Consider the following 27,876-nt stretch of genomic DNA (forward strand, 5'->3'; position numbering starts at 1 on the left):
AAATGCCAATTTCATAAAAGATAAAGGCAAATTACTAAGGATACTAAAGAGAGAGAACAACTAAATGCAAAGCATAACCCTGAACTGGATCCTGGACTGGAGGGGAAAAACATATGCTATAAAGTACAATTAGGACTTCCCTGGTGGCCCAGTGGTTAAGACACCGTGCCTCCAATGCAGGGGGTACAGGTTTGAACCCTGGTCAGGGAACTAAGATCCCACATGCTGCGTGGTCAAAAAAAAATTATTTAAAAAAATTAATAATAAAGTACAATTAACAAAATTAGAATATGGATTGTACATTAAAGAATTTATGGGATTTCCCTGGTGGAGCAGTGGTTAAGAATCCACCTGTCAATGCAGGGGCCACGGGTTCAATCCCTGGCCCAGGAAGATCCCGCATGCCGCAGAACAACTAAGCCCGTGCGCCACAACTACTGAGCCTGCGCTCTAGAGCCCGCGAGCCACAACTACTGAAGCCCGCGCACCTAGAGCCTGTGCTCTGCAACAAGAGAAGCCACCGCAATAAGAAGCCTGTGCACTGAAACAAAGAGTAGCCCCCGCTCGCTGCAACTAGAGAAAGCCCGCATGCAGCAATGAAAACCCAAAGCAGCCAAAAAATAAATAAAATAAAACTTTAGGACATGCCCTTAAAAAAAAAAAAGAACTTATGAATGTTAAATCTCTTGAATTTGATCACTGTACTGTGTTTATAAAGAGGGGCTATTCTATTCTTAAGAAATATACACTGAAGTACTAAGCAGTAAAGCTGCCTGAGGAGTGCAATCTTCTCTCAATAAAGAAAACAATATGATGTATCAAAATTTACAGAAAAAAACACACGCAAATCTCAATTGATTAAAAATAAAGCATTTCACAAAATCCAACAACCTTTCACAATAAAAACACACAAACTAGGAATAGAAGGTAACTTCTTCAACATGATGAAAGCTGTATATGAGAAGCAGCTAACATCATATTCAATGGTGAAAGACAAAGCTTGTCCTCTAAAATCAAGAATAAGACATGATGCCAGCTTTCATCACTTCTATTCAACATAGTACTAGAAGTTCTAGTCAGAGCAATTAAACAAGAAAAAGAAACAAAAGACATCCATATTGGAAAGGAAGAAGTAAAACTATCTCTATTCACAGGTGACATGATCTTGTATGTATAAAATCTTAAAGAACCTTTTAAAAATGTGGAAGTAATAAGTGAATTCAGCAAAACTGCAGGTTACAAAACCAACACACAAAACTCAGTTACATTTCTATACACCAGAAATGAGCAATCAATTAAGAAAATTTTTTTTAAAATCCCATTTACAATATCATCAAAAAGAATAAAATATTTAGGAATAAACTTAACCAAGGAGGTGTAGACTTGTACACTGAAAACTAGAAAACATTGCTGAAAGAAATTAAAGACCTAAATAAATGGAAAAACATCTCACTCTCATGGGTAGAAAGACAGTATTGTAAAAATGACACTACCCAAAGAGATACATAGATTCAACGTAACACCTACCAAAAGCCCAATGGCCCTTTGTGAAGAAATTTTGAAAACCTATCCTAAAATTCATATAGATTCTCAAGGGACCCAGAGGAGCCAAAATAATTTTGGAAAAGAACAAAGTTGGAGGTCTCCCACTTCCCTATATCAAATGTATAGTACAACCAAGTTACAATAATCAGTGTGGTACTGGTATACAGATAGACATATAGACCAATACAATACAACAGAAAGCACAGAAATATAACTCTGATATCTATGGTCAATTGATTTTTTTTACATTAATTTATTTATTTTTGGCTGCATTGGGTCTTTGTTTCTGTGCGAGTACTTTCTCTAGTTGTGGCAAGCAGGGGCCACTCTTCATCACGGCGCCTGGGCCTCTCATTATCGCGGCCTCTCTTGTTGCGGAGCACAGGCTCCAGACGCGCAGGCTCAGTAGTTGTGGCTCACGGGCCTAGTTGCTCCGCGGCATGTGGGATCCTCCCAGACCAGGGCTTGAACCCGTGTCCCCTGCACTAGCATGCAGATTCTCAACCACTGCACCACCAGGGAAGCCCCTGGTCAATTGATTTTTGACAAGGATGCAAGACCATTCAATTGGGAAAGAATAATCTCTTCAACAAATTTTACTAGAATAATTGGATATGCACATGTAAAATAACGAAGTTAGGCCCTTACCTTACACCACACACAAAATTAACTCAAAATGGATCAAATACCTGAATTTAAGAGCTAAAGCTGTAAAACTCTCAGAGAAAAACATAGGGGAAAACCTTCATGACCCTGAATTTGGTCATAGTTTCTTAAATATGACACGAAAAGCACAGGCAACAAAAGAAACCGATAAATTGTACTTCATCAAAATGAAAAAAATTTTGTTCATCAAAGGACACTATCAAAAAAAGTGAAAAGACAACCCACAAAATGGGCAAAAATACTTGCAAATCATATAAGGGTTTAATATTCAGACTATATAAAGAAGTCTTACAACTCAACAACCAAAAGAAAAACAACCCTATTTTTCCTGAAGTATAGTTGATTTACAATGTCATCCTATCAGGTGTACAGCACAGTGATTCAGATATATATATATACATATACATGTATATATATACATGTATATGTATATATATACATGTTTATATATGTACATATATATGTATATTATATATACGTGTGTGTGTGTGTGTATATATATATATAGAGAGAGAGAGAGAGAGAGAGAGGGAGAGAGAGATTCGTTTCCCGTATAGGTTATTACAGAGTATGAAGTATAGTTCCCTGTGCTATACAGTAGGTCCTTGTTAGTTATCTATTTTATATAAATAGTAGTGTGTATATGTTAATCCCAACCCCTAATTTATCCCTCCCCCGACTCTTCCCCTTTGGTAAACAAAAGTTTGTTTTCTATGTCTCTGAGTCTGTTTGTATATTGTAAATAAGCTCATTTGTATCTTTTTTGGGGGATTTCACATATAAGCAGTATCATATTTGTCTTTGGCTGGCTTACTTCACTTAGTATGATAACCTCTATGTCCACCCATGTTGCTGCAAATAGCATTATTTCATTCTTTCTTATGGCTGAATAATATTCCATTGTGTTTATATATATATAAATATATATACACACACACACCACATCTTCTTTATCCATTTATCTGTTGGTGGACACTTAGGTTGCTTCCAAGTCGTGGCTACTGTAAATAGTGCTGCAATAAACATTGGGGTGCAAGTATCTTTTTGAATTATAGCTTTCTCCGGATATATGCTCAGGAGTTGGATTGCAGGATCATATATGGTAACTCTATTTTTAGTTTTTTAAGGAACCTCCACACTGTTCTCCAGAGTGGCTGCATCAATTTACATTCCCTCTGACAGTGCAGGAGGGTTCCTTTTGCTCCACACACTCTCCAGCATTTATTATTTGTAGACTTTTCGATGACAGCCATTCCTTTTTTTAAATTTTTTTAAAATTTATTTATTTATGGCTGCACTGGGTCTTCGTTGCTGCACACAGGCTTTCTCTAGTTGTGGCGAGTAGGGGCTACTCTTCGTTGCAGTGCACAGGCTTCTCACTGTGGTGGCTTCTCTTGTTGTGAAGCACGGGCTCTAGGTGCACGGGCTTCAGTAGTTGTGGCATGTGGCCTCAGTAGTTGTGGCTCGCAGGCTCTAGAGTTCAGGCTCAGTAGTTGTGGCACACAGGCTTAGTTGCTCTGCAGCATGTGGGATCTTCCTGGACCAGGGCTCGAACCCTTGTCCCCTGCACTGGCAGGCAGATTCTTAATCACTGCGCCACCAGAGAAGTCCCTCGATGATGGCCATTCTGACTGGAGTGAGGTGATACCTCACTATAGGAAAAACAACCCAATTTTATTTATTTATTTTTTATTTAAACAACAGAAGAATTTTTCTTACAGTTCTGAAGGCTAGAAAGTCCAAGATCAAGGTTTAGCCAACACTCTTCTATGGTGAAGGCTCTCTTCCTGGCTTGCAGACAGCTTCCTTCTTGCATGGTGGGGGCAGGGGGTGCGAGGAAAGCAAGTTCTCTGGTGCCTCTTCTTATAAGGGTACTAATCTCATCACAAGGGCCCTACCTCGTCTAAACCTAATTACCTCCCAAAGGTGCTATCACCAAACACATTGAGAGTTTGGGCTTCAGCATCTGAACCTGGGGCAGAGGGGACACAGTTCAGTTCACAGCATTTTGTAAAAACTGGCACCAGCAGAAATGCTAATATTTTTAATGTTCATCAGCTTATAACACCATTTATAACAACATTTAACATGATATTAATACATTTGTAATCTTAAAAAAAACCAATTTTAAAAGAGGCAAAGAACTTTAATAGACATTTCTCCAAAGAAGCTATGTAAATAGCCAATAAGCACATGAAAAGATGCTCAATGTCATTAGATATCAGGAAAATGCAAACCAAAGGCACAATGAGAAACCACTTCACACCTACTAAGATGGCTATAATAATATATATTTTTTAAGCCCAGAAAATAAAAAGTGTTGGTGAGGATGTGGAGAAACTAGAACCCTCATTCAACTGCTGGTGGAAATGTAAAATGGTACAGCCACTATGAAAAACAGTTTGGTGGTTCTTCAAAAAGTTAAACATAAAATTACCATGTTACCAAACATTCCAGTCCCAGATATATATCCAAAAGAATTAAATAAAAACAGGGATTCGAACAGATACTTGTACATCGATGTTCACAGCAGCACTATTCACAATAACCAAAAGGTGGCAACAACTCAAGCATCCATCAACTGATGAACAGATAAATAAAATGAGGTATATACATAAAATGAAATATTATTCAACCATAGGAAGGAATACAGTTCTGATACATGCCACAACATGGACCCTGAAAATATTAATGCTAAATGAAATAAGCCAGACACAAAAGGATAAATATTGTATGATTCCACTTATATGAAATACCTACAACAAGCAAATTCACAGAGACAGAAAGTAAATAAGAGGTTACCAGGGGAGGCAGTAATGAGGGGTAATTGTGTAATGGGTACAGAATTTCTATGGGTACAGAGTGGTGATGGTTGTACAACACTGTGAATGTACTTAATGCCACTGAATTGTACACTTAAAATGGTTAAAATGGCAAATTTTATATATTTTAGCGCAGTAAAAATTATAGTAGAATGTCAGCAAATGAATATAAAAAGAAGGATGGAATTAGAAAAATAGCCAGTTGTCAACCTTCACAGTACTAATTTAGGCAAGAAGTCTCCATGGATGGTGAAAGTGGGATGAGAAATTGGATTTTACACAGTCTCAAACTATCACCTCACAAAACACTTAGGAATAACAAAGGGAAAAAATACATAAGTTTATACTGGCAAAACCTGGAAGACACCATTTTAACCAAGAAATCAAAGTTAGCACCACCAACAATAGAGTAAATTGATCCTGCATGCCACCCAATAGAATCACTTCTGTGATTTTCTAGCCCCAAATTCATAACCTGGTCTAATCATGAGGAAACTTTGAACAAACCTTAATTTGGTTAGGATGGGGGAACTGGGAAGATATACTTTAAGAGTTCAAACTTGCAACTAGTAGATAAGTTCTGGAAATCTAATGTACAACATAGTGATTACAGTCAACAATACTGTTCTATAAATTTTAAAATTGCTAGAAGACTAGAGCTTAACTGTTCTCAACACAACAAAACGATATTACTGTGACATGATAAAGGTGTTAGCTAACACTACTGCAGTAATCATACTGCAACATATAAGTGTATCAAATCAACAGGTCATACACATCAAATTTACACAATATTATATGTCAATTATATCTCAATAAAATTTCCTTTTAATTTTTAAAAAACAAATTAAGTCACATTCTACAAAATGACTGTTCTGTGATCTTCAAAAGTGTCAGGGTCATGAAAGTCAAGGCAAGAATGAGAAAGTGTTCCACTGAAAGAGACTGGTGACTAGATGAATCCTACGTTGAATCCATTTTGTGTAAAGAACAATATTGAGAAACTTGAACGGGGTCACTGGTAAAAGGGTATACAAGAGTTCTTTGTACTATTCCTATAATAGTTTTGTAACCCCTGAGGGGTGGCTGAGAGGCAGGAGGGATTACCACACCTGGAGGGACCCTCGAGGGCTTGGATCAGGGGTGAGTGCACCCAGCATTTCCCTGCTCAAGGCTGGGGAAGTCTGTCTGGCTCTCGGGCAGGGTCTTACGCATGAGAGGCCCCCTCTGGGCCGTGTTGGTCCTGGGAGTGCAGGGGGAGAACAGGAGAGGCCAGAGGTGGAGGGGAGAAGAGAGGCAGTCAGGAGGGCCCCTCCAGGACCAGAGGAGTGGGAGAGGAGTGGAGGGCGTTGGCCCTGCCAACCCAAGCCCGGGAGACCTGCTGGGCTCCCAGGTTGGGTCCCCCGCCCTCAATGGCCCCCTCGAGGCCACGTGGGTCCTGGGGGCATAGGAGGGAGGCCAGGGAGATCAGAGGTGGGGGACATGCCAGGACCCCTTCAGTTCCTTTGAGCCTAAGCCCCACCCCCTAAACGCCCCAAGGGCCTTTTCCAGCCCTGTGGGTCCTAAGCATAGGTCCCGCCCACCATCCATCCAAACCCTGCCCCTGCTTAGGCCCCACCGACCACAGCCAAGGCCTTTTCCACTTTTTCTTTTTTCTCCTCCTCTTTTTTTTACTATTGTGGTTCAGTTTTACCTTCCAGTTGTTTCATCTATATGTTTATTTTTATACTCTTTCTAACATGTCTGTTAGTTTCCTAGTCTAATTTTATTTTTTACTTTGTTTTTGTTCTTTTTTCCTTTTCCACCCCATGTGGCTTGCAGGATCTTGGTTCACAAGTTGGGGGTTGGGCTGAAGTTCCTGCGGTGGGACCTCCAAGTCTGAACCACTGGATTAACAGAGAGCCTCAGACCCCAGGGAATATTCATAGGATGAGGTCTCACGGAGGTCCTCATCTCAGCACCAAGACCCAGCTCTACCAAACAGCCTACAAATCCAGTATTGGAAGCCTCAGTCCAACAACCAGTAAGACAGGAACACAATCCGACTCATCAAAAAATCAGAAACAAACAAAAAAAACATAGACAGCAAAAAAAATACATCACAGGGGCTTCCCTGGTGGCGCAGTGGTTGAGAATCTGCCTGCTAATGCGAGGGACATGAGTTCGAGCCCTGCTCTGGGAGGATCCCACATGCCGCGGAGCAACTAGGCCCGTGAGCCACAATTACTGAGCCTGCGCATCTGGAGCCTGTGCTCTGCAACAAGAGAAGCCATGATAGTGAGAGGCCCATGTACCACGATGAAGAGTGGCCCCCGCTTGCCACAACTAGAGAAAGCCCTCACACAGAAACGAAGACCCAACACAGCAAAAATAAATAAATTAATAAACTCCTACCCCCAACACGTTCTTAAAAAAAAATACACCACAGATGAAGAAGGTAAAAACCTACAAGATCAAATAAATTAGGAGGAAATAGGTAAGTAATCTACCTGAAAAGGATCACAGTAATGATAGCAAAGATGATCCAGAATCTCAGAAATAGAATGGAGGCACAGATTGAAAAAATACAAGAAATGTTTAACAGAGATGAACAACACAATAACTGAAATGAAATATACACTAGAAGGAATCAATAACAGAAGAATTTAGGCAAAAGGAGGAATAAGTGAGGTGGAAGACAAAATGGTGGAAATAACTGCCAAGGAGCAGAATAAAGAAAAAAGAATGAAAACAATTGAAGACAATCTCAGAGACCTCTGTAACAACACTAAATGCACCAATATTCGAATTATAGGGGTCCCAGAAGAAGAGAAAAAGAAAGGGTCTGAGAAAATATGTGAAGAGATTATAGTCAAAAACTTCCATAACATGGGAAATGAAATAGTCACTAAGTCCAGAAGTGCAGAGAGTCCCATAAGGATAAACTCTAGGAGAAACACATCAGGACATATATTAATCAAACTAACAAAAATTAAATTCAAAGAAAAAATATTAAAAGCAGCAAGGGAAAAACAAACAATAATATACACAGGAATCCCCATAAGGTTATCAGCTGATTTTTCAGCAGAAACTCTGCAGGCCAGAAGGGAGTGGCAGGATATACTTAAAGTGAGGAAAGAGAAAAACCTACAACCAAGATTACTCTACCCAGCAAGGATTTCATTCAGATTCGACGGAGAAATCAGAAGCTTTTCAGACAAACAAAAGGTAAGAGAATTCAGCACCACCACACCAGCTTTACAGCAAATGCTAAAGAAACTTCTCTAGGGGGGAAACACAAGACAAGAAAAAGACCCACAAAAACAAACCCAAGACAATTAATAAAATGTCAATAGGAACATACATATCAATAATAACCTTGAATGTAAATGGATTAAATGCCCTAACCAAAAGACACAAACTGGCTGAATGGATACAAAAACAAGACCCATATATATGCTGTCTACAAAAGACCCACTTCAGACCTAGGGACACATACAGACAGAAAGCTAAGGGATGGAAAAAGATATTCCATGCAAAGGGAAATCAAAAGAAAGCTGGAATAGCATTACTCGTATCAGATAAAATAGACTTTAAAATAAAGACTCTTACAAGAAATAAGGAAGGACACTACATAATGATCAAGGGATCAATCCAAGAAGAAGATATAACAATTATAAATATGTATGCACCCAACATAGGAGCACCTCAATACATAAGGCAAATGCTAACAACCATGAAAGCCAAAATCAACAGTAACATAATAATAGTAGGGGACTTTAACACCCCACTTACACCAATAGACAGTTCATCCAAACAGAAAATAAATAAGAAAACACAAGCTTTAAATGACACAATAGACACAGATAGATTTAACTGATATTTACAGAACACTCCACCCAAAACTGGCAGAATACACTTTCTTCTCAAGTGCACATGGAATATTCTCCAGGATAGATCACATCTTGGGTCACAAATCAAGACTCAGAAAATTTAAGAAAATTGAAATCATATCAAGCATCTTTTCTGCCCAAAATGCTGTAAGACTGCCAATCAATTACAGGAAAATATCTGTAAAATACACAAATACAAGGAGGCTAAACAGTGCACTAATAAATAAGAAATTAAAGAAGATGTTTAATAAGATTTAATAAGAAATTAAATAAAATGTCAGAAATTGAAGAAATTAAAGAAGAAATTTTAAAAATACATAGAAACAAATGACAATGAAAACACAATGACCCAAAACCTATGGGACACAGCGAAAGCAGCTCTAAGAGGGAAGTTTATAGCAATTCAATCTCACCTCAAGAAACAAGAAAAATCTCAAATAAACAATCTAACCCTATACCTAAAGCAACTAGAGAAAGAAGAACAAAGAAAACCCAAAGTCAGTAGAAGGAAAGAAATCATAAAGATCAGACCAGAAATAAATGAATCAGAAATGAAGAAAACAATAGCAAAGATCAATAAAACTAAAACTTGGTTCTCTGAAAAGATAAACAAAATTGATAAACCCTTAGCCAGGCTCATCAAGAAAAAAAAGGAGGGTATGCAAATCAATAAAATTAGAAATGAAAAAAGAGAAATCACAACTAACACTGCACAAATACAAAGGATTATAAGAGACTACTACAAACAACTATAAGCCAATCAAATGGACAACCACGAAGAAAAGGACAAATTATTGGAAAAGTACAATTTTCCAAGACTGAACCAGGAAGAATTAGAAAATATAAACAGACCTATCACAAATAATGAAGTTGAAACTATAAGTAAAAATCTTCCAACAAACAAAAGTCAAAGACCAGATGGCTTCACAGCCTAATTCTCTCAAACATACAGAGCAGAGATAACACCAATCCTTCTCAAACTCTTCCGAAAAACTGCAGAGGAAGGAACACTCCCAAATTCATTCTACCAAGCCACCATCACCCTGATACCAAAACCAAAAAAAATATCACAATAAAAGAAAAATATAGACCAATATCACTGATGAACATAGATGCAAAAATCCTGAACAAAATACTAGCAAACAGACTCCAACAACATACTAAAAGGATCATACCCCATGATCAAGTGGGATTTATCCCAGTGATGCAAGGATTCTTCAATATACGCAAACCAATGTGATACACCATATTAACAAATTAAGGAATAAAAACCATATGATCATCTCAATAGATGCAGAAAAAGCTTTTGACAACATTCAACACCAATTTATGATAAAATCTCTCCAGAAAATGGGCACAGAGAGAACCTACCTCAACACAATAAAGGCGATATATGACAAACCCACAGCAAACATCATTCTCAATGGTGAAAAACTGAAAGCGTTTCCACTAAAATCAGGGACAGGACAAGGATGTCCACTCTCGCCACTCTTATTCAACATAGTTTTAGAAGTCTTAGCCATGGCAATCAGAGAAGAAAAAGATATAAAAGGAATACAAATTGGGAGAGAAGAAGTAAACCTGTCACAGTTTGCAGATGACATGATACTGTACATAGAAAATCCTAAAGATCTACCAGAAAACTGCTAGAACTAATCAAGGAATTTGGGAAGGTTGCAGGATACAAAATTAATGCACAGAAATCTCTGGCATTCCTATACACTAACAATGAAAAATCAGAAAGAGAAATTAAGGAAACAATCCCATTTACCATCACAACAAAAAGACGAATATACCTAGGAATAAACCTACCTAAGGAGGCAAAAGACTGGGACTCAGAAAACTATAAAACACTGATGAAAGAAATCAAAGATGACATAAACAGATGGAGAAATATACCATGTTCTTGGATTGGAAGAATCAATATTGTGGAAATGACTATACTACCCAAAGCAATCTACAGATTCCATGCAATCCCTATGGAACTACCAATGGCATTCTTCACAGAATTAGAACAAAAAATTTTACAACTGGTATGGAAACACAAAAGACCATGAATAGCCAAAGCAATCTTGAGAAAGAAAAACAGAGCTGGAGGAACAGGCTCCCCAACTTCAAACTATACTACAAAGCTACAATAATCAAGACAGTATGGTACTGGCACAAAAACAGAAATATAGACCAATGGTACAGGATAGAAAGCCCAGAGATAAACCCACACATATGTGGTCACCTAATTTATGACAAAGGAGGCAAGACCATAGAATGGAGGAAAGACAGCCTCTTCAGTAAGTTGTGCTGGGAAAACTGGACAGCTACATGGAAAAGAATGAAATTAGGACACTCCCTAACACCATATACAAAAATAAACTCAAAATGGATTAAAGACCTAAATGTAAGACCAGACACTATAAAACTCTTAGAGGAAAACATAGGAAAAACACTCTTTGACATAAACCACAGCAAGATCTTTTTTGACCCACCTCCTAGAGTAATGAAAATAAAAGCAAAAATAAAGAAATGGTACCTAATGAAACTGCGAAGCTTTTACACAGCAAAGGAAACCATAAACAAGAAGAAAAGACAACCCTCAGAATGGGAGAAAATATTTGCAAATGAAACAATGGACAAAAGATTAATCTCCAAAATATACAAACAGCTCATGGAGATCAAAATCAAAAAAACAAACAATCCAATTAAACAATGGGCTGAAGACCTAAATAGACATTTCTCCAAAGAAAACATACAGATGGCCAAGAGGCACATGATAAGATGCTCAACATCACTAATTATTAGAAAAATGCAAATCAAAATTACAATGAGGTTAACACCTCAAACCGGTCAGAGTGGCCATTATCAAAAAATCTAGAAACAATAAATGCTGGAAAGGGTGTGGTGAAAAGGGAACCCTCCTGCACTGTTGGTGGGAATGTGAACTGATATAACCACTATGTAAAACAGTATGGAGGTTCCTTATAAAACTAAAAATAGAACTACCATATGACCCAGCAATCCCACTACTGGGCATATATCCTGAGAAAACCATAATTCAAAAACGTACATGTAGCACAATGTTCATTGCAGCACTATTTACAAATAGCCTGGACATGGAAGCAACCTAAGTGTCCATCAACAGACGAATGGATAAAGAAGATGTGGCACATATATACAATGGAATGTTACTCCGCCATAAAAAGAAACAAAATTGATATATTTATAGTGAGGTGGATGGACCTAGAGTCTGTCATACAGAGTGAAGTTAAGTCAGAAAAAGAAAAACAAATACTGTATACTAACATATACATATGGAATCTGAAAAATAAAAAATGGTACTAATGAACCTAGTGGTAGGGCAGGAATACAGACATCGAGAATGGACTTGAGGACACAGGGTGAGGAAGGATAAGCTGGGATGAAGTGAGAGAGTAGCATGGACATATATATGCTACCAAATGTAAAACAGATAGCTAGTGGGAAACTGCTGCATAGCACAGAGAGATCAGCTCGGTGCTTTGTGACCACCTAGATGGGTGGGATAGGGAGGGTGGGAGGGAGTCTCAAGAGGGAGGGGATATGGGGATATATGTATGCATATGACTGATACACTTTGTTGTACAACAGAAGCTAACACAGTATTATGAAGCAATTATACTCCAATCAAATCTATTAAAAAAAAAGAAATAACCCGTATCACTTTTTCAGAAACCCTTTCTAGTAAAGAACAAAGGAAGCAAAATATTTCAAAGCTTGGCTAAGTAAGTATATCTGATCTAAAATATAACCTCTAAAGGATCACATGAAGTAGTAATGATTCTTCCTAGAACTTGATATAGCATATTTTCAAATGCTTGGAGAATAAAGGCAGAGATTTCACTCACCATTTTGGGCAGCCTTATCAACATATCTTTACAGCGCAGTACACATGTAGATGCTCTTTGAAAATCCTGTTGAGCAACTGCCTGGGAAAGCAAAAAAAAGTCAGTAACTGGTTAAAATGAAATAACAAGCTATTTGTCTATAAGTCAAATCTAACATATTTTTAACTGGTGTTAAAAAGTCTTAATTTCTTTTCTAATCTTCTTAGCAATGCTAACTGGTTGAGCTAAACATAATAGCCAGCTCAAAATACAGAGAAATAAGTGATAAGAATCTTGGGTAAGACAAAGTTGACACTGAATGACAAGAGTTATTTCATTTTTCTGGAAATATCAAAATTGGTGTATTATACAATCTTATGTTATTATATTATGATATAATGCCATGTCTGATAATGTTTCCCCAGCTTGAAGAGCTCTTGTATTTATCTCCACATTAGAGGAGTTTTTTACATTAAATAGCAGTCTTTTGTCCTAAAACAGGCTCATAGTAACTTCATAGTCTGAAATGCTGTGAGCATCTGCTATGAAAGGCAGTTTAGTGCAATCCTATCTTGGAGCTAGAAGAGCTACTCTGATATTCATTATGTATAACCTTGAACCTTATGCTCTCATGGCTTTAGCTTCCTCATCTATAAAACGAGGATACTGTACTAAATTATCTCTTAAGATTTCTTTCAGCTCTACCATTCTATGACACTTAAATGAACAAAAACATCAATCACACATTACTTCCACACCTGTAGAAGAGGCTTGTTTCAGTCATTAAAGAATTTAGCTGATGAGGCATATTAAAAGAAATGTGGACATACACAAAAAAATAATTTTCTGAAGTACTTTCTCGGGGGAAAAATCCCTACATTCACTATTTTCTTTTCTTTACGTGGTGTCAAATATTTTTGTGCTTTGGATAATAAAAGAATTGAGTATAGAGAAGAAAAGATGAAGAATGTAAGAAGCCAGCTTCTCTCTAGTTTTCTCCTCTATCTACTTGCTGAATCTTAAGCTTGACATTTTGCTGAGTAGATACCCTTCTCTAAGGCTTTAATACTAGATTTTGTTAAAGGAGAAAAAAAACTGTAAGCACAAGAACTTCAATAAGCCAAATCTCAATTACCTATAGAGATTACAAAATAATATTCCCATCTATACAAATAAATGTTTGATGAATACGTGCTAATTGATTCATTATTCAAGGTGATGAAAATATCATAAAAGAGATACACTGAGTGACAAACATCAATATCAGAGGAGGATGCTTTCTGTTCTTGAAAGATATAAAACAATACAAGCCTTTAACAGTCAAAGAATCCATAAAGTGTCTATCAATACTCAGATTTTACAAAGGTCCAAAGGTCTTTTCATGTTTTCCTATAACTTATTGAGGTAGAAGGCAACTATTAAAAAACGTATTCAGGGCTTCCCTGGTGGCGCAGTGGTTGAGAATCTGCCTGCTAATGCAGCGGACACAGGTTCGTGCCCTGGTCTGGGAGGATCCCACATGCCGCTGAGCAACTAAGCCCGTGAGCCACAACTACTGAGCCTACGCTCCGCAACGAGAGGGCGCGATAGTGAGAGGCCCACGCACTGCGATGAAGAGTGGCCCCCACTTGCCACAACTAGAGAAAGCCCTCACACAGAAATGAAGACACAACACAGCCCAAAATAAATAAACTAATTAATTAATTAATTTTAAAAAATCAGAGAGAACATTTCCTGGCTGTGGTCAGAGGAAGTCCTGACTACTGAATAAAGGCACAGAGAGATGCAACACTGGTGCCTTTGAAGATGGGAGAATGAGGCTAAGAGCCAGGGAAGGCAGGGCTTAAAAAAAAAAAAATCTTATTCAATGAGAAATTGATAAAATACAATTTATTGGTTTTTTCTTGTTAAAAAAGAATATATGACTTTTACAGAGATCTTTAAAAATACAGAATGGGCTTTCCTGGTGGCGCAGTGGTTGAGAGTCTGCCTGCTGATGCAGGGGACACGGGTTCGTGCCCCGGTCCGGGAGGATCCCACATGCCACAGAGCGGCTGGGCCCGTGAGCCATGGCTGCTGAGTCTGCACGTCTGGAGCCTATGCTCCACAACGGAAAAGCCCACAACAGTGAGAGGCCCGCGTACCGAAAAAAAAAAAAAGAATATTTTTAAAGAAGAAAATCAACTGTAATCTCCAAACTCAGATGATCACTACTGATATTCGGGTGTATTTCCTTTCAAAACCATCTAGGTTTATATTTATAGAGTTTGGATCTTGTTTTATTTAATTTCTAAATTTGAATTGTTAAGTAAAGTATCTAAAATTAAACATCTTTTTCTTTCAATAACAAAAATATACTGAGATTTTATCACAGAGGAAATAACAGGTCTAATAATTCAAGCTAGTTTTGAAAATTTATTCATCTTGTTGGGCCAGAAATCAATATTTCAAATCCAAACAATATAGAATTCCAGTAAAAGAAGTCTTAAGGAAGAGGCAGCATGATGTAATGCTGTAGAAACCTTTGGTGAGCATCATACTTACCAGTGGAGCTTTCTGAAAATCACACGCCCAGGTCCCACCACTTGGAGATTCTGAATCATTAGGTCTAGGACAATGCCCAGCCTATACTGATGTAGTAAAAAGAATATAGGATTTGGATTCCCAGCTTCCCCTCTTCTTTGCTCAGTGAACTTAGGCAAGTCACAACCTCTTTGAGCCTCAATTTCCTTAACCGTAAAATAGGGATAGTAATGTCTACCACACAGGATTGATCTTATGAGGATCAAATGAGACTACAGATATGAAGGCACTTTGTAAACTGTAAGGCAGTATACAAAAATGTTAACATATTTAACAGTCAAAACTACCACCAGTGCCAAGAATTGTAACAAAGGAAGTTATCTGTTCTTGTGTGGTACTCATTGCTTGTAAAATCATATGCTAGCAGGTCTATAAAGTATTATAGCTTATACTAATGGATCAAGGAATCTTAAGTTTCCCTTCCTTAGAAGAGAGAAGAAAAACTCCAAGGCTGGACCTGAACTGCTGCTGCAAAGGATTATTGCCATTATGCAAGGAATTAAATGTTAGACAGACTATCACCTAATATGCTACTAAGTGATGATGACAACACAATCAATCCAAAGACAGTAAACTATGCTGAATGGATCCACTAAAAATTTATGCTAACTTCAACTGGACCTTCACTTTAGCTCAGCAAACAAGAATGTTACAGCCCCTAGTACCATGTCAAGTATATAGTAAATGCTCAGTAAAAATTAGTTTCCTTCTTTGTTGATTTTCTTAGGTCATTTCCCACCCAGATGTTCCAGCCCTTCTTCGTATTCTTCAAGTGCTCCATAACATACCACAACCTCCTACTGCACCTCTCCCAAAAATTACTTCACCTGCCACCTTGTTAAAAAACACTCATGCGCTCCTCAACATCTAATTCTTCTTTGCAGCATAAAATACCTAACTTATGTCCCTTTCCTAACCAGAGAAAATTCACAATCTTCTTAATTTTTCACAGCATAATTAGTTGTTCACCTTTTGTTTTACTGTGGAACTGGAACTTCATTCATATGAAAGCAATTATCCTAGTGTAATATATCTGCTTATACATCTGTATCTTCCACAAAACTTACCTTAAGCTCCTATAAGAGAGGAACCACACGTTAACATGATTATTTTTTTGGCCACACCACTCACGTGGCTTGCGGCAGGGGTCCCTAACCAGGCCACATAGCAGGAGGTGAGCAGCGGGCCACTGAGCGAAGCTTCATCTGTATTTACAGCCACTCCCCATCGCTCACATTACCACCTGAGCTCCACCTCCTGTCAGATCAGCAGCGTCATTAGATTCTCATAGGAGTGTGAACCCTACTGGGAACTGCACATGCGAGGGATCTAGGTTGTGCACTCATTATGAGAATCCAATGCCTGATGATCTGAGGTGGAGCTGAGGCAGTGATGCTAGAGCTGGGGAGTGGCTACAAATACAGATTATCATTAGCAGAGAGGTTTGACTGCACAGAGACCATAATAAATCAATCGCTTGCAGACTCATATCAAAACCCTATCAGTGAGTGGCGAGTGACAATTAAGCTCCATCTGGTGCCAGGCTTTATAGTGGCAAGTGAGTTGATGTACTTCAATTGTACAGTTGCATCTGGTGGCAGGCTTTAAGTCAGGATCCGACACTTATTTTAGAACCCGCGAGCCACAATTACTAAGCCCGCATGCCTAGAACCCGTGCTCCGCAACGAGAAGTCAGCGCAATGAGAAGCACGTGCACAGCAACAAAGAGTAGCCCCCACTCACCACAGCTAGAGAAAGCCTGCACGCAGCAATGAAGACCCAACACAGCCAAAAATAAATAAATAAATAAATAAATTTTTATAAAAGAAAGTTTAAAATTTTGGTGAACTCCAATTTAGCGATTTTTTCTTTGCTTGTGCTTGAGGTGTCATATCTAAGAAATCATTGCCCTTACCTAAGGTCACAAAGATTTATACCTATGTTTTATTCTAAGAGTTTTATATTTTCAACACTTACTTTTAGATATTTGACCATAAATATGGGGCTATATTTCTGGACTCTCAGTTCTTTTCAATTGATCTATATGTCTGTCTTCACGCCAGCAGCACACTATCTTGATACTATAGTTTTGCAGCAAGTTTTGAAATTAACAAATGTGAGTCCTCCGGGCTTCCCTGGTAGCGCAGTGGTTGAGAGTCCACCTGCTGATGCAGGGGACACGGGTTCGTGCCCCAGTCCAGGAAGATCCCACATGCCGCAGAGCGGCTAGGCCCGTGAGCCATGGCTGCTGAGCCTGCACATCCAGAGCCTGTGCTCCGCAACGGGAGAGGCCACAACAGTGAGAGGCCCGCGTACCACAAAAAAAAAAAAAAAGTGAGTCCTCCAACTTTGTTCTTTTTCAAGATCGTTTTGCCTGTTTTACGTCTCATGAGTGCTGATATGAATTTTAGGATAAGGGTATCAATATCTGCAAAAAACAAGGAAGCTGGAATTTTGATAGGGACTGAATACAATCTGTAGATAAATTTGCGGGAATATTGCCATATTAACAATATTAAGCCTTCCAATCCATGAATATAGAATATTTTTCCATTTATTTTGATCTTAACTTCTTTCAATAAAATTTTATGGCTTTCTTTCACTTCTTTTGTTAAATTCATTCATGAGTATAATCCCTAAATAAAATTCTCTATTCTCAAATGACATGATCTTATACAGAGAATATCCCTAGAAATCCACACAAAAAAACTAGAAGAACTAATAAAGAAGTTCAGCCAGGTTACAGGGTTCAATAAACAAAAATCAGTTGTATTTCTATTCACTAACAATGAGTAAACCAAAAATGAAATTAAGAAATCAATTCCACTTAAATTACAACAAAAAATTAGAAATAAATTTAACAAAACAACTGCAAGACTTATACACTAAGGACTACAAAACATTGTTGAAAGAAATTAAAGAAGGCCTAAATAAACAGACAGATATCCCATGTTCACAGATCAGAAGACTAGTCTTAAGATGGCAATGCTCCACAAATTGAGCCAAAGATTCAATGTAATTCCCATCAAAATTCTAGATGGCTTTTTCTGCAGACACTGATATGCTGATCTTAAGATTCATCTAAAAATTTAAGGGACCCACAACAAGCAAAACCATTTTGAAAAACAAGAACAAAGTCACAAGGCTCACACTTACTATTTCAAAACTTACTACAAAGCTACCACAGTCGAGACTATGGTATTGGCATAAGGAGAGACATATAAATCAACAGAATAAAACTAACAGTCCAGAAAGAAATGCTTAAATTTAGGGTCAACTGATTTTTGAAAAGGCTGCAAAGACAATTCAATGAGGAAAGAACAGTCTCTTTTAAAAAATGGTGCTAGGACTGAATACCCAATACAAAAGAATGAAACTGAATACCTACCTCATGTCATATGAAAAATTGACTCAAAGTAGATCAAAGGCTTAAATGTAAAGCTAAAAGCTATAAAATTCTTAGACTAAAATACAGGAGTAAATCTTCATGATCCTGGATTAGGCAATGGTTTCTCAGATATGACAACTAAAGCACAAACAACAAATGAAAATAATAGACGTCAATTCTCCCCAAATTGATATATAGGCTGAACATAATTTCAATGAAAATTACAGCAAAAACTCTGTGTAAATGTGAACAAGATTATTCTAAAATTTATATGTAAAGAAAACGGAATTAGAATAGCTAAAATAATTCTGAAAAATAATAATAAAATGGAAAGAATGACTACACATTTTCAAGACTTTATAGCTATAGTAACCAAGACAGTGTGGTACTGAAAGAAGGATACACCCATAGATCAAAAGGAAAGAATAGAGATCGCAGAAAGAGATCCATCCACACAAGTATGGCCAACTGATAATTAACAAATGAGCAAAAGCAATTCAATGGTGGAGGGATAGTCTTTTCAACTACAGGTGCTGGAGCAATTGGATATCCATAAACAAAAAAGGAACCTCAACCTAAACCTCACACCTTACACAAAAAATAACTCAAAATCAATCACAGATTTAAACGTAAAAGGTAAAGCTATAAAACTTTTAGAAGAAAATATAGGGAAAAATCTTTCAGATCTAAGGCTTGGTGAAGAGTTTTGAGACAGAATACCAAAAGCATAATCCATAATAGAAAAAAATTAACTGCACTTCATCAAAATTACTTTTGTTCTGCAATCCGATTAAAAGACTGATCAGACAAGCTACAGACTAAGTGACAATATTTACAAACACATATTGGACAAAGGACTCAAATCTAGAATACATAATTCTCAAAATTCACAGTAAAAAATCAAATAATCCAATGACAAAATGGCCAAGAGACATGAAGAGACATCTCACCTAAGAGTATATACAAATGGCGGGACTTCCCTGGTAGTACAGTCATTAAGAATCCGCCTGCCAATGGAGGGGACATGGGTTCGAGCCCTGGTCCGAGAAGATCCCACATGCGGCGGAGCAACTAAGCCCGTGCGCCACAATTACTGGGCCTGCACTCTAGAGCCCACGAGCCACAACTACTGAGCCACAACTACTGCCACAACTACTGAAACCCGTGTGCCTAGACCCTGTGCTCCCCAACAAGAAGAGCCACCACAATGAGAAGCCCACACACCACAACGAAGAGTAGTCTCCGCTCGCCGCAACTAGAGAAAGCCTGCACACAGCAACGAAGACCCAAAGCAGCCAAAAATAAACAAATAACTAAACTTTTTAAAAAACAGAATATACAAACGGCAAATAAGTACATAAAAAAAATTCAACATCATTAGCCATTAGTGAAAGGCAAACTGAAAACGATGAGATATCACTACACATCTAATAGAACAGCTAAAATAAGTCACAATACCAAATGCTGGCATGGATGCAGAGAATGGGATCTCTAATATACTGCTGGTGGGAATTAAAATATCACAGTCACTCTAAAAAAACTTTTGAGAGTCTCTTTAAAAATAAATAGGTAGGGGCTTCCCTGGTGGCACAGTGGTTAAGAATCTGCCTGACAATGCAAGGGACATGCGAGCTGTGGCCTGGGAAGATCCCACATGCAGCGGAGCAACTAAGCCCGTGCGCTACAACTACTGAGCCTGAGCTCTAGAGCCCGCAAGCCACAACTACTGAGCCCATGTGCCACAACTAATGAAGCCTGCGCGCCTAGAGCCCATGCTCCACAACGAGATGCCACGACAATATGAAGCCCACTCAGCACAACTAAAGAAAGCCTGTGCACAGCAACAAAGTCCCAACACAGCCATAAATAAATAAATAAATAAATAAATAGGTAGAGGGGAGCTTCAAGATGGCAAAAGAGTAAGACGCGGAGATCACCTTCTTCCCCACAAATACCTCAGAAATACATCTGCAAGTGGAACAACTCCTACAGAACACCTACTGAACTCTGGCAGAAGACCTAAGACCTCCCAAAAGGCAAGAAACTCCCCACGTACCTGGGTAGGCCACAACAAAAAAGAAAAAAACAGAGACAAAACAATAGGGACGGGAGCCGCAACAGTGGGAGGGAGCTGTGAAGGAGGAAAGGTTTCCACACACTAGGAAGCCAAGTCGCAGGCAAAGACTGCACGTGGCGGAGGGGGGAAGCTTCGGAGCCATGGAGGAGAGCGCAGCAACAGGGCTGCAGAGGGCAAAGCGGAGAGATTCCCACACAGATGATCAGTGCCGACCAGCACTTACCAGCCCGAGACGCTTCTCTGTTCACCCGCCAGGACAGGCAGGGGCTGGGAGCTGAGGCTCCGGCTTCGGAGGACAGATCCCAGGGACAGGACTAGGATTGGCTGCGTGAACACAGCCAGAAGGGGACTAGTGTGCCACAGCTAGCCGGGATGGAGTCCGGGAAAAAGTCTGGAGCTGCCGAAGGTGCAAGAGACTTTTTCTTGCCTCTTGGTTTCCTGGTGCGTGAGGAGAGGGGATTAAGAGCAAGACGCTCAGGCTGCTTCTGCAGCCACCAAGAAGCCTGTATGCTAGCACAAGTCACTATCCACACCGCCCTTCCCAGGAGCATGTGCAGCCCGCCACTGCCAGGGTCCCGAGATGCACGGAAAACGTCCCCAGGAGAACACACAGCGCACCTCAGGCTGATGCTACGTCACGCCGACCTCTGCCGCCGCAGGCCTGCCCCGCATCCGCACCCCTCCCTCCCCCTGGCCTAAGTAAGCCAGACCCCTGAATTAGCTGCTCCTTTAACCCCGTCCTGTCTAAGTAAGAACAGACTCCCTCAGGCAACCTACACACAGAGGCAGGGCCAAATCCAAAGCTGACCCGAGGAGCTGTGTGAACAAAGAAGAGAAAGGGAAATTTCTCCCAGCAGCCGCAGGAGCAACAGATTAAATGTTCACAACCAACTTGATATACCCTGCATCTGTGGAATACCTGGATAGACAACGAATCATCCCAAATTGAGGAGGTGGACTTTGGGATCAACGATATATATTTTTTTCTCCCTTTTTCCCTTTTTGTCAGTGTGTATGTGTACGCTTCTGTGTGTGACTTTGTCTGTATAGCTTTGCTTTTACCATTTGTCCTACGGTTCTGTCTGTCCGTTTTTGGGGGGTTTTTTTAGTATACTTTACAGTGTTTGTTATCATTGGTGAACTTCTTTTTTTGTTTGGATCTTCTTTTCTTTCTTTTCAATTACTTTAAAAGAATTTTTAAATAACTACATTTTGTTTTTTAATGACATTTTTATTTTATTATATTTTATTTTATGTTTTTCTTTCTTTCCTTCTTTTTTCCTCCCTTTTATTCTGAGCCATATGGATAACAGGCTCTTGGTGATCCAGCCAGGGGTCAGGGCTGTGCCTCTGAGGTGAGACACCCAAGTTCCGGAGATTGGTCCACAAGAGACCTCCCAGCTCCACATAATATCAAACGGCGAAAATCTCCCAGAGATCTCCATCTCAACGCCAAGACCCAGCTCCACTCAACGAACAGCAAGCTACAGTGCTTGATGCCCTAGGTCAAACAACTAGAAAGACAGGAACACAACCCCACCCAGTAGCAGAGAGGCTGCCTAAAATCATAATAAGGTCACAGACACCCCAAAACACACCAGCAGATGTGGACCTGCCACAGAAAGACAATATCCAGTGTCATCCACCAGAACACAGGCACTAGTCCCCTCCACCAGGAAGCCTACACAACCCACTGAACCAACCTTAGCCACTGGGGGCAGACAACAAAAAAAACGGGAACTACGAACCTGCAGCCTGCGAAACGGAGACCCCAAACAGAGTAAGTTAAGCAAAATGAGAAGACAGAGAAACACACAGCAGATGAAGGAGCAAGGCAAAAACCCATCACACCAAACAAAGGAAGAGGAAATAGGCAGTCGACCTGAAAAAGAATTCAGAATAGTGATAGTAAATATGATACAAAATCTTGAAAACAGAATGGAGAAAATGTAAGAAACCTTTAACAAGGACCTAGATGAACTAAACGGCAAACAAACAATCATGAACAACAGTATAAATGAAATTTAAAATTCTCTGGAAGGAATCAATAGCAGAATAACTGAGGAAGAAGAAAACATAAGTGACCTGGAAAATAAAATCATGGAAATAACTACTGCAGAGCAGAATAAAGAAAAAAGAATGAAAAGAATTGAGGAGAGTCTCAGAGAGCTCTGGGACAATATTAAACTTACCAACATTCGAATTACAGGGGTCCCAGAAGAAGAAGAGAAAAAGAAAGGGACTGAGAAAACATTTGAAGAGATTAGAGTTTAAAACTTCCCTAATATGGGAAAGGAAATAGTTAATCAACTCCAGGAGGCACACAGACTGCCATACAGGAAAAATCCAGGGAGAAACACACCAAGACACGTATGAATCAAACTATCAAAAATTAAATACAAAGAAAAAATATTAAAAGCAGCAAGGGAAAAACAACAAATAACACACAAGGGAATCCCCATAAGGTTATTAACAGCTGATCTTTCAGCAGAAACTCTGCAAGCCAGAAGGGAGGGGTAGGACATATTTAAAGTGATGAAAGGGGAAAACCTACAACCCAAGATTACTCTACCCAGCAAGGATCTCATTCAGATTTGATGAAGAAACTAAAACCTTTAGAGACAAGCAGAAGCAAAGAGAATTCAGCACCACCAAACCAGCTATACAACAAATGCTAAAGGAACATCTCTAGGCAGGAAACACAAGAGAAGGAAAAGACCTACAATAACAAACCCAAAACAATTAAGAAAATGGTAACAGGAACATACTTATCGATAATTACCTTAAATGTAAATGGATTAAATGCTCCAACCAAAAGACACAGACTTGCTGAATAGATACAAAAACAACACCAATATATATGCTGTCTACAAGAGACCCACTTCAGACCTAGGGACACATAAAGACTGAAAGTGAGGGGATGGAAAAAGATATTCCATGCAAATGGAAACCAAAAGAAAGCTGGAGTAGCAATTCTCATATCAGACAAAACAGACTTTAAAACAAAGCTATTACAAGAGACAAAGAAGGACACTACATAATGATCAAGGGAACAATCCAAGAAGAAGATATAACAATTGTAAATATTTATGCACCCAACACAGGAGCACCTTGATACATAAGGCAAATACTAACAGCCATAAAACAGGAAATCAACAGTAACACCATCATAGTAGCAGACATTAACACCCCACTTTCACCAATGGACAGATCATCCAAAATGAAAATAAATAAGGAAACACAAGCTTTAAATGATACATTAAACAAGATGGACTTAATTGATATTTATAGGACATTCCATCGGAAAACAAAAGAATACACTTTCTTCTCAAGTGCTCATGGAACATTCTCCAGGATAGATCATATCCTGGGTCACAAATGAAGCCTTGGTAAATTTAAGAAAATTGAAATCGTATCAAGTATCTTTTCTGACCACAACACTATGAGACTAGATATCAATTAGAGGAAAAAATCTGTAAAAAATACAAACACATGGAGGCTAAACAATATACTACTTAATAACCAAGGGATCACTGAGGAAATCAAGAAATACCTAGAAGCAAATGACAATGAAAACACAATGACACAAAACCTATGGGATGCAACAAAAGCAGTTCTAAGAGGGAAGTTTATAGCAATACAATCCTACCTTAAGAAACAAGAAACATCTCAAATAAACAACCTAACCTTACACCTAAAGCAATTAGAGAAAGGAGAACAAAAACACCCCAAAGTTAGCAGAAGGAAAGAAATCATAAAGATCACATCAGAAATAAATGAAAAAGAAATGAAGTAAACGATAGCAGAGATCAATAAAACTAAAAGCTGGTTCTTTGAGAAGATAAACAAAATTGATAAACCATTAGCCAGACTCATCAAGAAAAAAAGGAAGAAGACTCAAATCAATAGAATTAGAAATGAAAAAAAAATAGAATTAGAAATGAAAAAGGAGAAGTAACAACTGACCCTGCAGAAATACAAAGGATCATGAGAGATTACCACAAGCAACTATATGCCAATAAAATGGACAACCTGCAAGAAATGGACAAATTCTTAGAAATACACAACCTTGAGTGACTGAACCAGGAAGAAATAGAAAATATGAACAGACCAATCACAAGCACTGAAATTTAAACTGTGATTAAAAATCTTCCAACAAACAAAAGCCCAGGACCAGATGGCTTCACAGACGAATTCTACCAAACATTTACAGAAAAGCTAACACCTAACTTTCTCAAACTCCTCCAAAATACAGCAGAGGGAGGAACACACCCAAACTCATTCTACGAGGCCACCATCACCCTGATACCAAAACCAGACAACAATGTCACAAAAAAAGAAAACTACAGGCCAATATCACTGATGAACATATATGCAAAAATATTCAATAAAATACAAGCAAACGGAATCCAACAGCACGTTTGAAGGATCATAATCAACTGGGTTTTATCCCAGGTATGCAAGGATTCTTCAGTATACGCAAATCAATCAATGTGATACACCATATTAACAAACTGAACTATAAAAACCATAAAACTGGAAAAGTGGACAGCTACATGTAAAAGAATGAAAGTAGAACACTCCCTAACACCATACACAAAAATACACTCAAAATGGATTAAAGACCTAAATGTAAGGCCAGACACTATCAAACTCTTAGAGGAAAAAATAGGCAGAACACTCTATGACATAAATCACAGCAAGATCCTTTTTGACCCACCTCCTAGAGAAATGGAAATAAAAACAAAAATAAACAAATGGGACCTAATGAAACTTAAAAGCTTTTGCACAGCAAAGGAAACCATAAACAAGACCAAAAGACAACCCTCAGAATGGGAGAAAATATGTGCAAATGAAGCAACTGACAAAGGATTAATCTCCAAAATTTACAAGCAGCTCATGCAGCTCAATATCAAAAAAACCAAACAACCCAATCCAAACATGGGCAGAAGACCTAAACAGACATTTCTCCAAAGATGATATACAGATTGAAAACAAACATATGAAAGAATGCTCAACATCATTAATCATTAGAGAAATGCAACTCAAAACTACAATGCAATATCATCTCACACTGGTCAGAATGGCCATCATCAAAATATCTACAAACAATAAAGGCTGCAGAGGGTGTGGAGAAAAGGGAACCCTCTTGCACTGTTGGTGGGAATGTAAGTTGTTGATACAGCCACTATGGAGAACAGTATGGATGTTCCTTAAAAAACTAAAAATGGAAATACCATACGACCCAGCAATCCCACTACTGGGCATATACCCTGAGTAAGAAAACTATAATTCAAAAAGAGGCATATACCACAATGTTCACTGAAGCTCTAATTACAAGACTCAGGACATGGAAGCAACCTAAGTGTCCATCAACAGATGAATGGATAAAGAAGATGTGGCACATATATACAATGGACTATTACTCAGCCATAAAAAGAAACGAAATTGAGTTATTTGTAGTGAGGATGGACCTAGAATCTGTCATACAGAGTGAAGTAAGTCAGAAAGAGAAAAACAAATACCGTATGCTAACACATATATATGGAATCAAAAAAAAATGTTCATGAAGAACCTAGGGGCAATATCGAATAAACACGAAGACCTACTAGAGAATGGACTTGAGGACACGGGGAGGAGGAAGGGTAAGCTGGGACAAAGTGAGAGAGTGGTAGTGTATATATGGACATATATACACTACCAAATGTAAAATAGATAGCTAGTGGGAAGCAGTCGCATAGCACAGGGAGATCAGCTCGGCGCTTTGTGACCAGCTAAAGGTGGGATAGGGAGAGTGGGAGGGAGGGAGACACAAGGGGAAAGAGATATGGCGATATATGTATATGTATAACTGTTTCATTTTGTTATAAAGCAGAAACTAACACACCATTGTAAAGCAATTATACTCCAATAAAAATGTTTAAAAAATTTAAAAGAAAAAGAAAGAGAAAAAGATACTACTATGTATAAAATAAGCTACAAGGATGTACTGTGTAACACAGGAATATAGCCAATATTTTATAATAACTGTAACTGGAGTATAACCTTAAAAATTGTCAATCATATTGTACACATGTAACATAATATTGTACATCAAGTATATGTCAATAAAAAATTATATAAAGCACTCAGGTTTTTTTCTCACGTGAACTGCTATCAAGCCAAATGTACCAGTGACACAGTGTATTACACAGGGAGTTGGTTTCTTAAATATTGAAATCTTATAGGCTTGAGAAGTTTAAGTAACAGCCCAAGGTCATACAGCAAGTTCGTGTAATAGCTGAGATATAAGACCAAGACCTGCTGGACTTCATATCAGTTTTTTATAGTAGTTGCATTAAAGTAGCCCACAAAGGATATTAACATTACAAGGCAAGACAAAATTACCACAAGGGGTTCTCTTTTTAAATAGTCAACCTACGTTGTAGGGTAGGGAGCGTTAGACTAAAAGTCAGAAAATCTTGGTTCTGGTCTTAGATCTTCAACTAACTCACACCTTCTCTCTGAACCTCAGTTTCATCATTTAAAAAATAAGAAGGAATTAAACAAAACCTAAATAAATGGGTAGATATCTCATATTCATGGATCAGAATACTTAACATTATTAAGATAGCAATACTCCTCAAACTGATCCAGATTGAACGCTATTCCTATCAGGATCCCAGCTGATTTGTTGCAATTATTGACAGGCATATCCTAAAATTCATATGGGAATGCAAGAGACCCAGAAGAGCTGAATAACCTTGAAAAATAACAAAGCTAGAAACTCACACTTCCTGATTTCAAAACTGACTACATAGCTACTGTAATCAAGACAGTGTGGCACTGGTAAAAGGACAAACATATAGATCAATGGAAGAGAATCAAGAGTCCAGAAATAAACCCTCACATTTAGGATCAATTAATGTTTTTTTTAAACACAAAGTCTTTTATTGAGAAGCTGCACAAATTAACTCCAAATTACTGCCACAGAGAAGAGGAGGCTTCAAGGCACAAAACTTGTTGCTGCACTCCATCTAACTTTATTGTAGTGTCTTCACTCAAGTACTAGAAGCTAAAAGCCATC

At 38.4% G+C, this 27,876-nt stretch overlaps 1 protein-coding gene across 1 annotated transcript in view; it reads right to left on the minus strand.

Moving 5' to 3' along the window:
• The window catches only part of TEX11 (testis expressed 11), a 345,012-nt gene that overhangs the window by 253,644 nt on the left and 63,492 nt on the right, over positions 1–27,876 (minus strand). Inside the window, exon 8 of the mRNA XM_012535167.3 lies at positions 12,784–12,864. Within this exon, the coding sequence (XP_012390621.2) occupies positions 12,784–12,864 (81 nt within the window). The remainder of the gene's footprint in view (positions 1–12,783; positions 12,865–27,876) is intronic.

Source organism: Orcinus orca, chromosome X (genome assembly GCF_937001465.1).
Source record: "Orcinus orca chromosome X, mOrcOrc1.1, whole genome shotgun sequence".
NCBI classification, from domain to species: Eukaryota; Metazoa; Chordata; class Mammalia; order Artiodactyla; family Delphinidae; genus Orcinus; species Orcinus orca.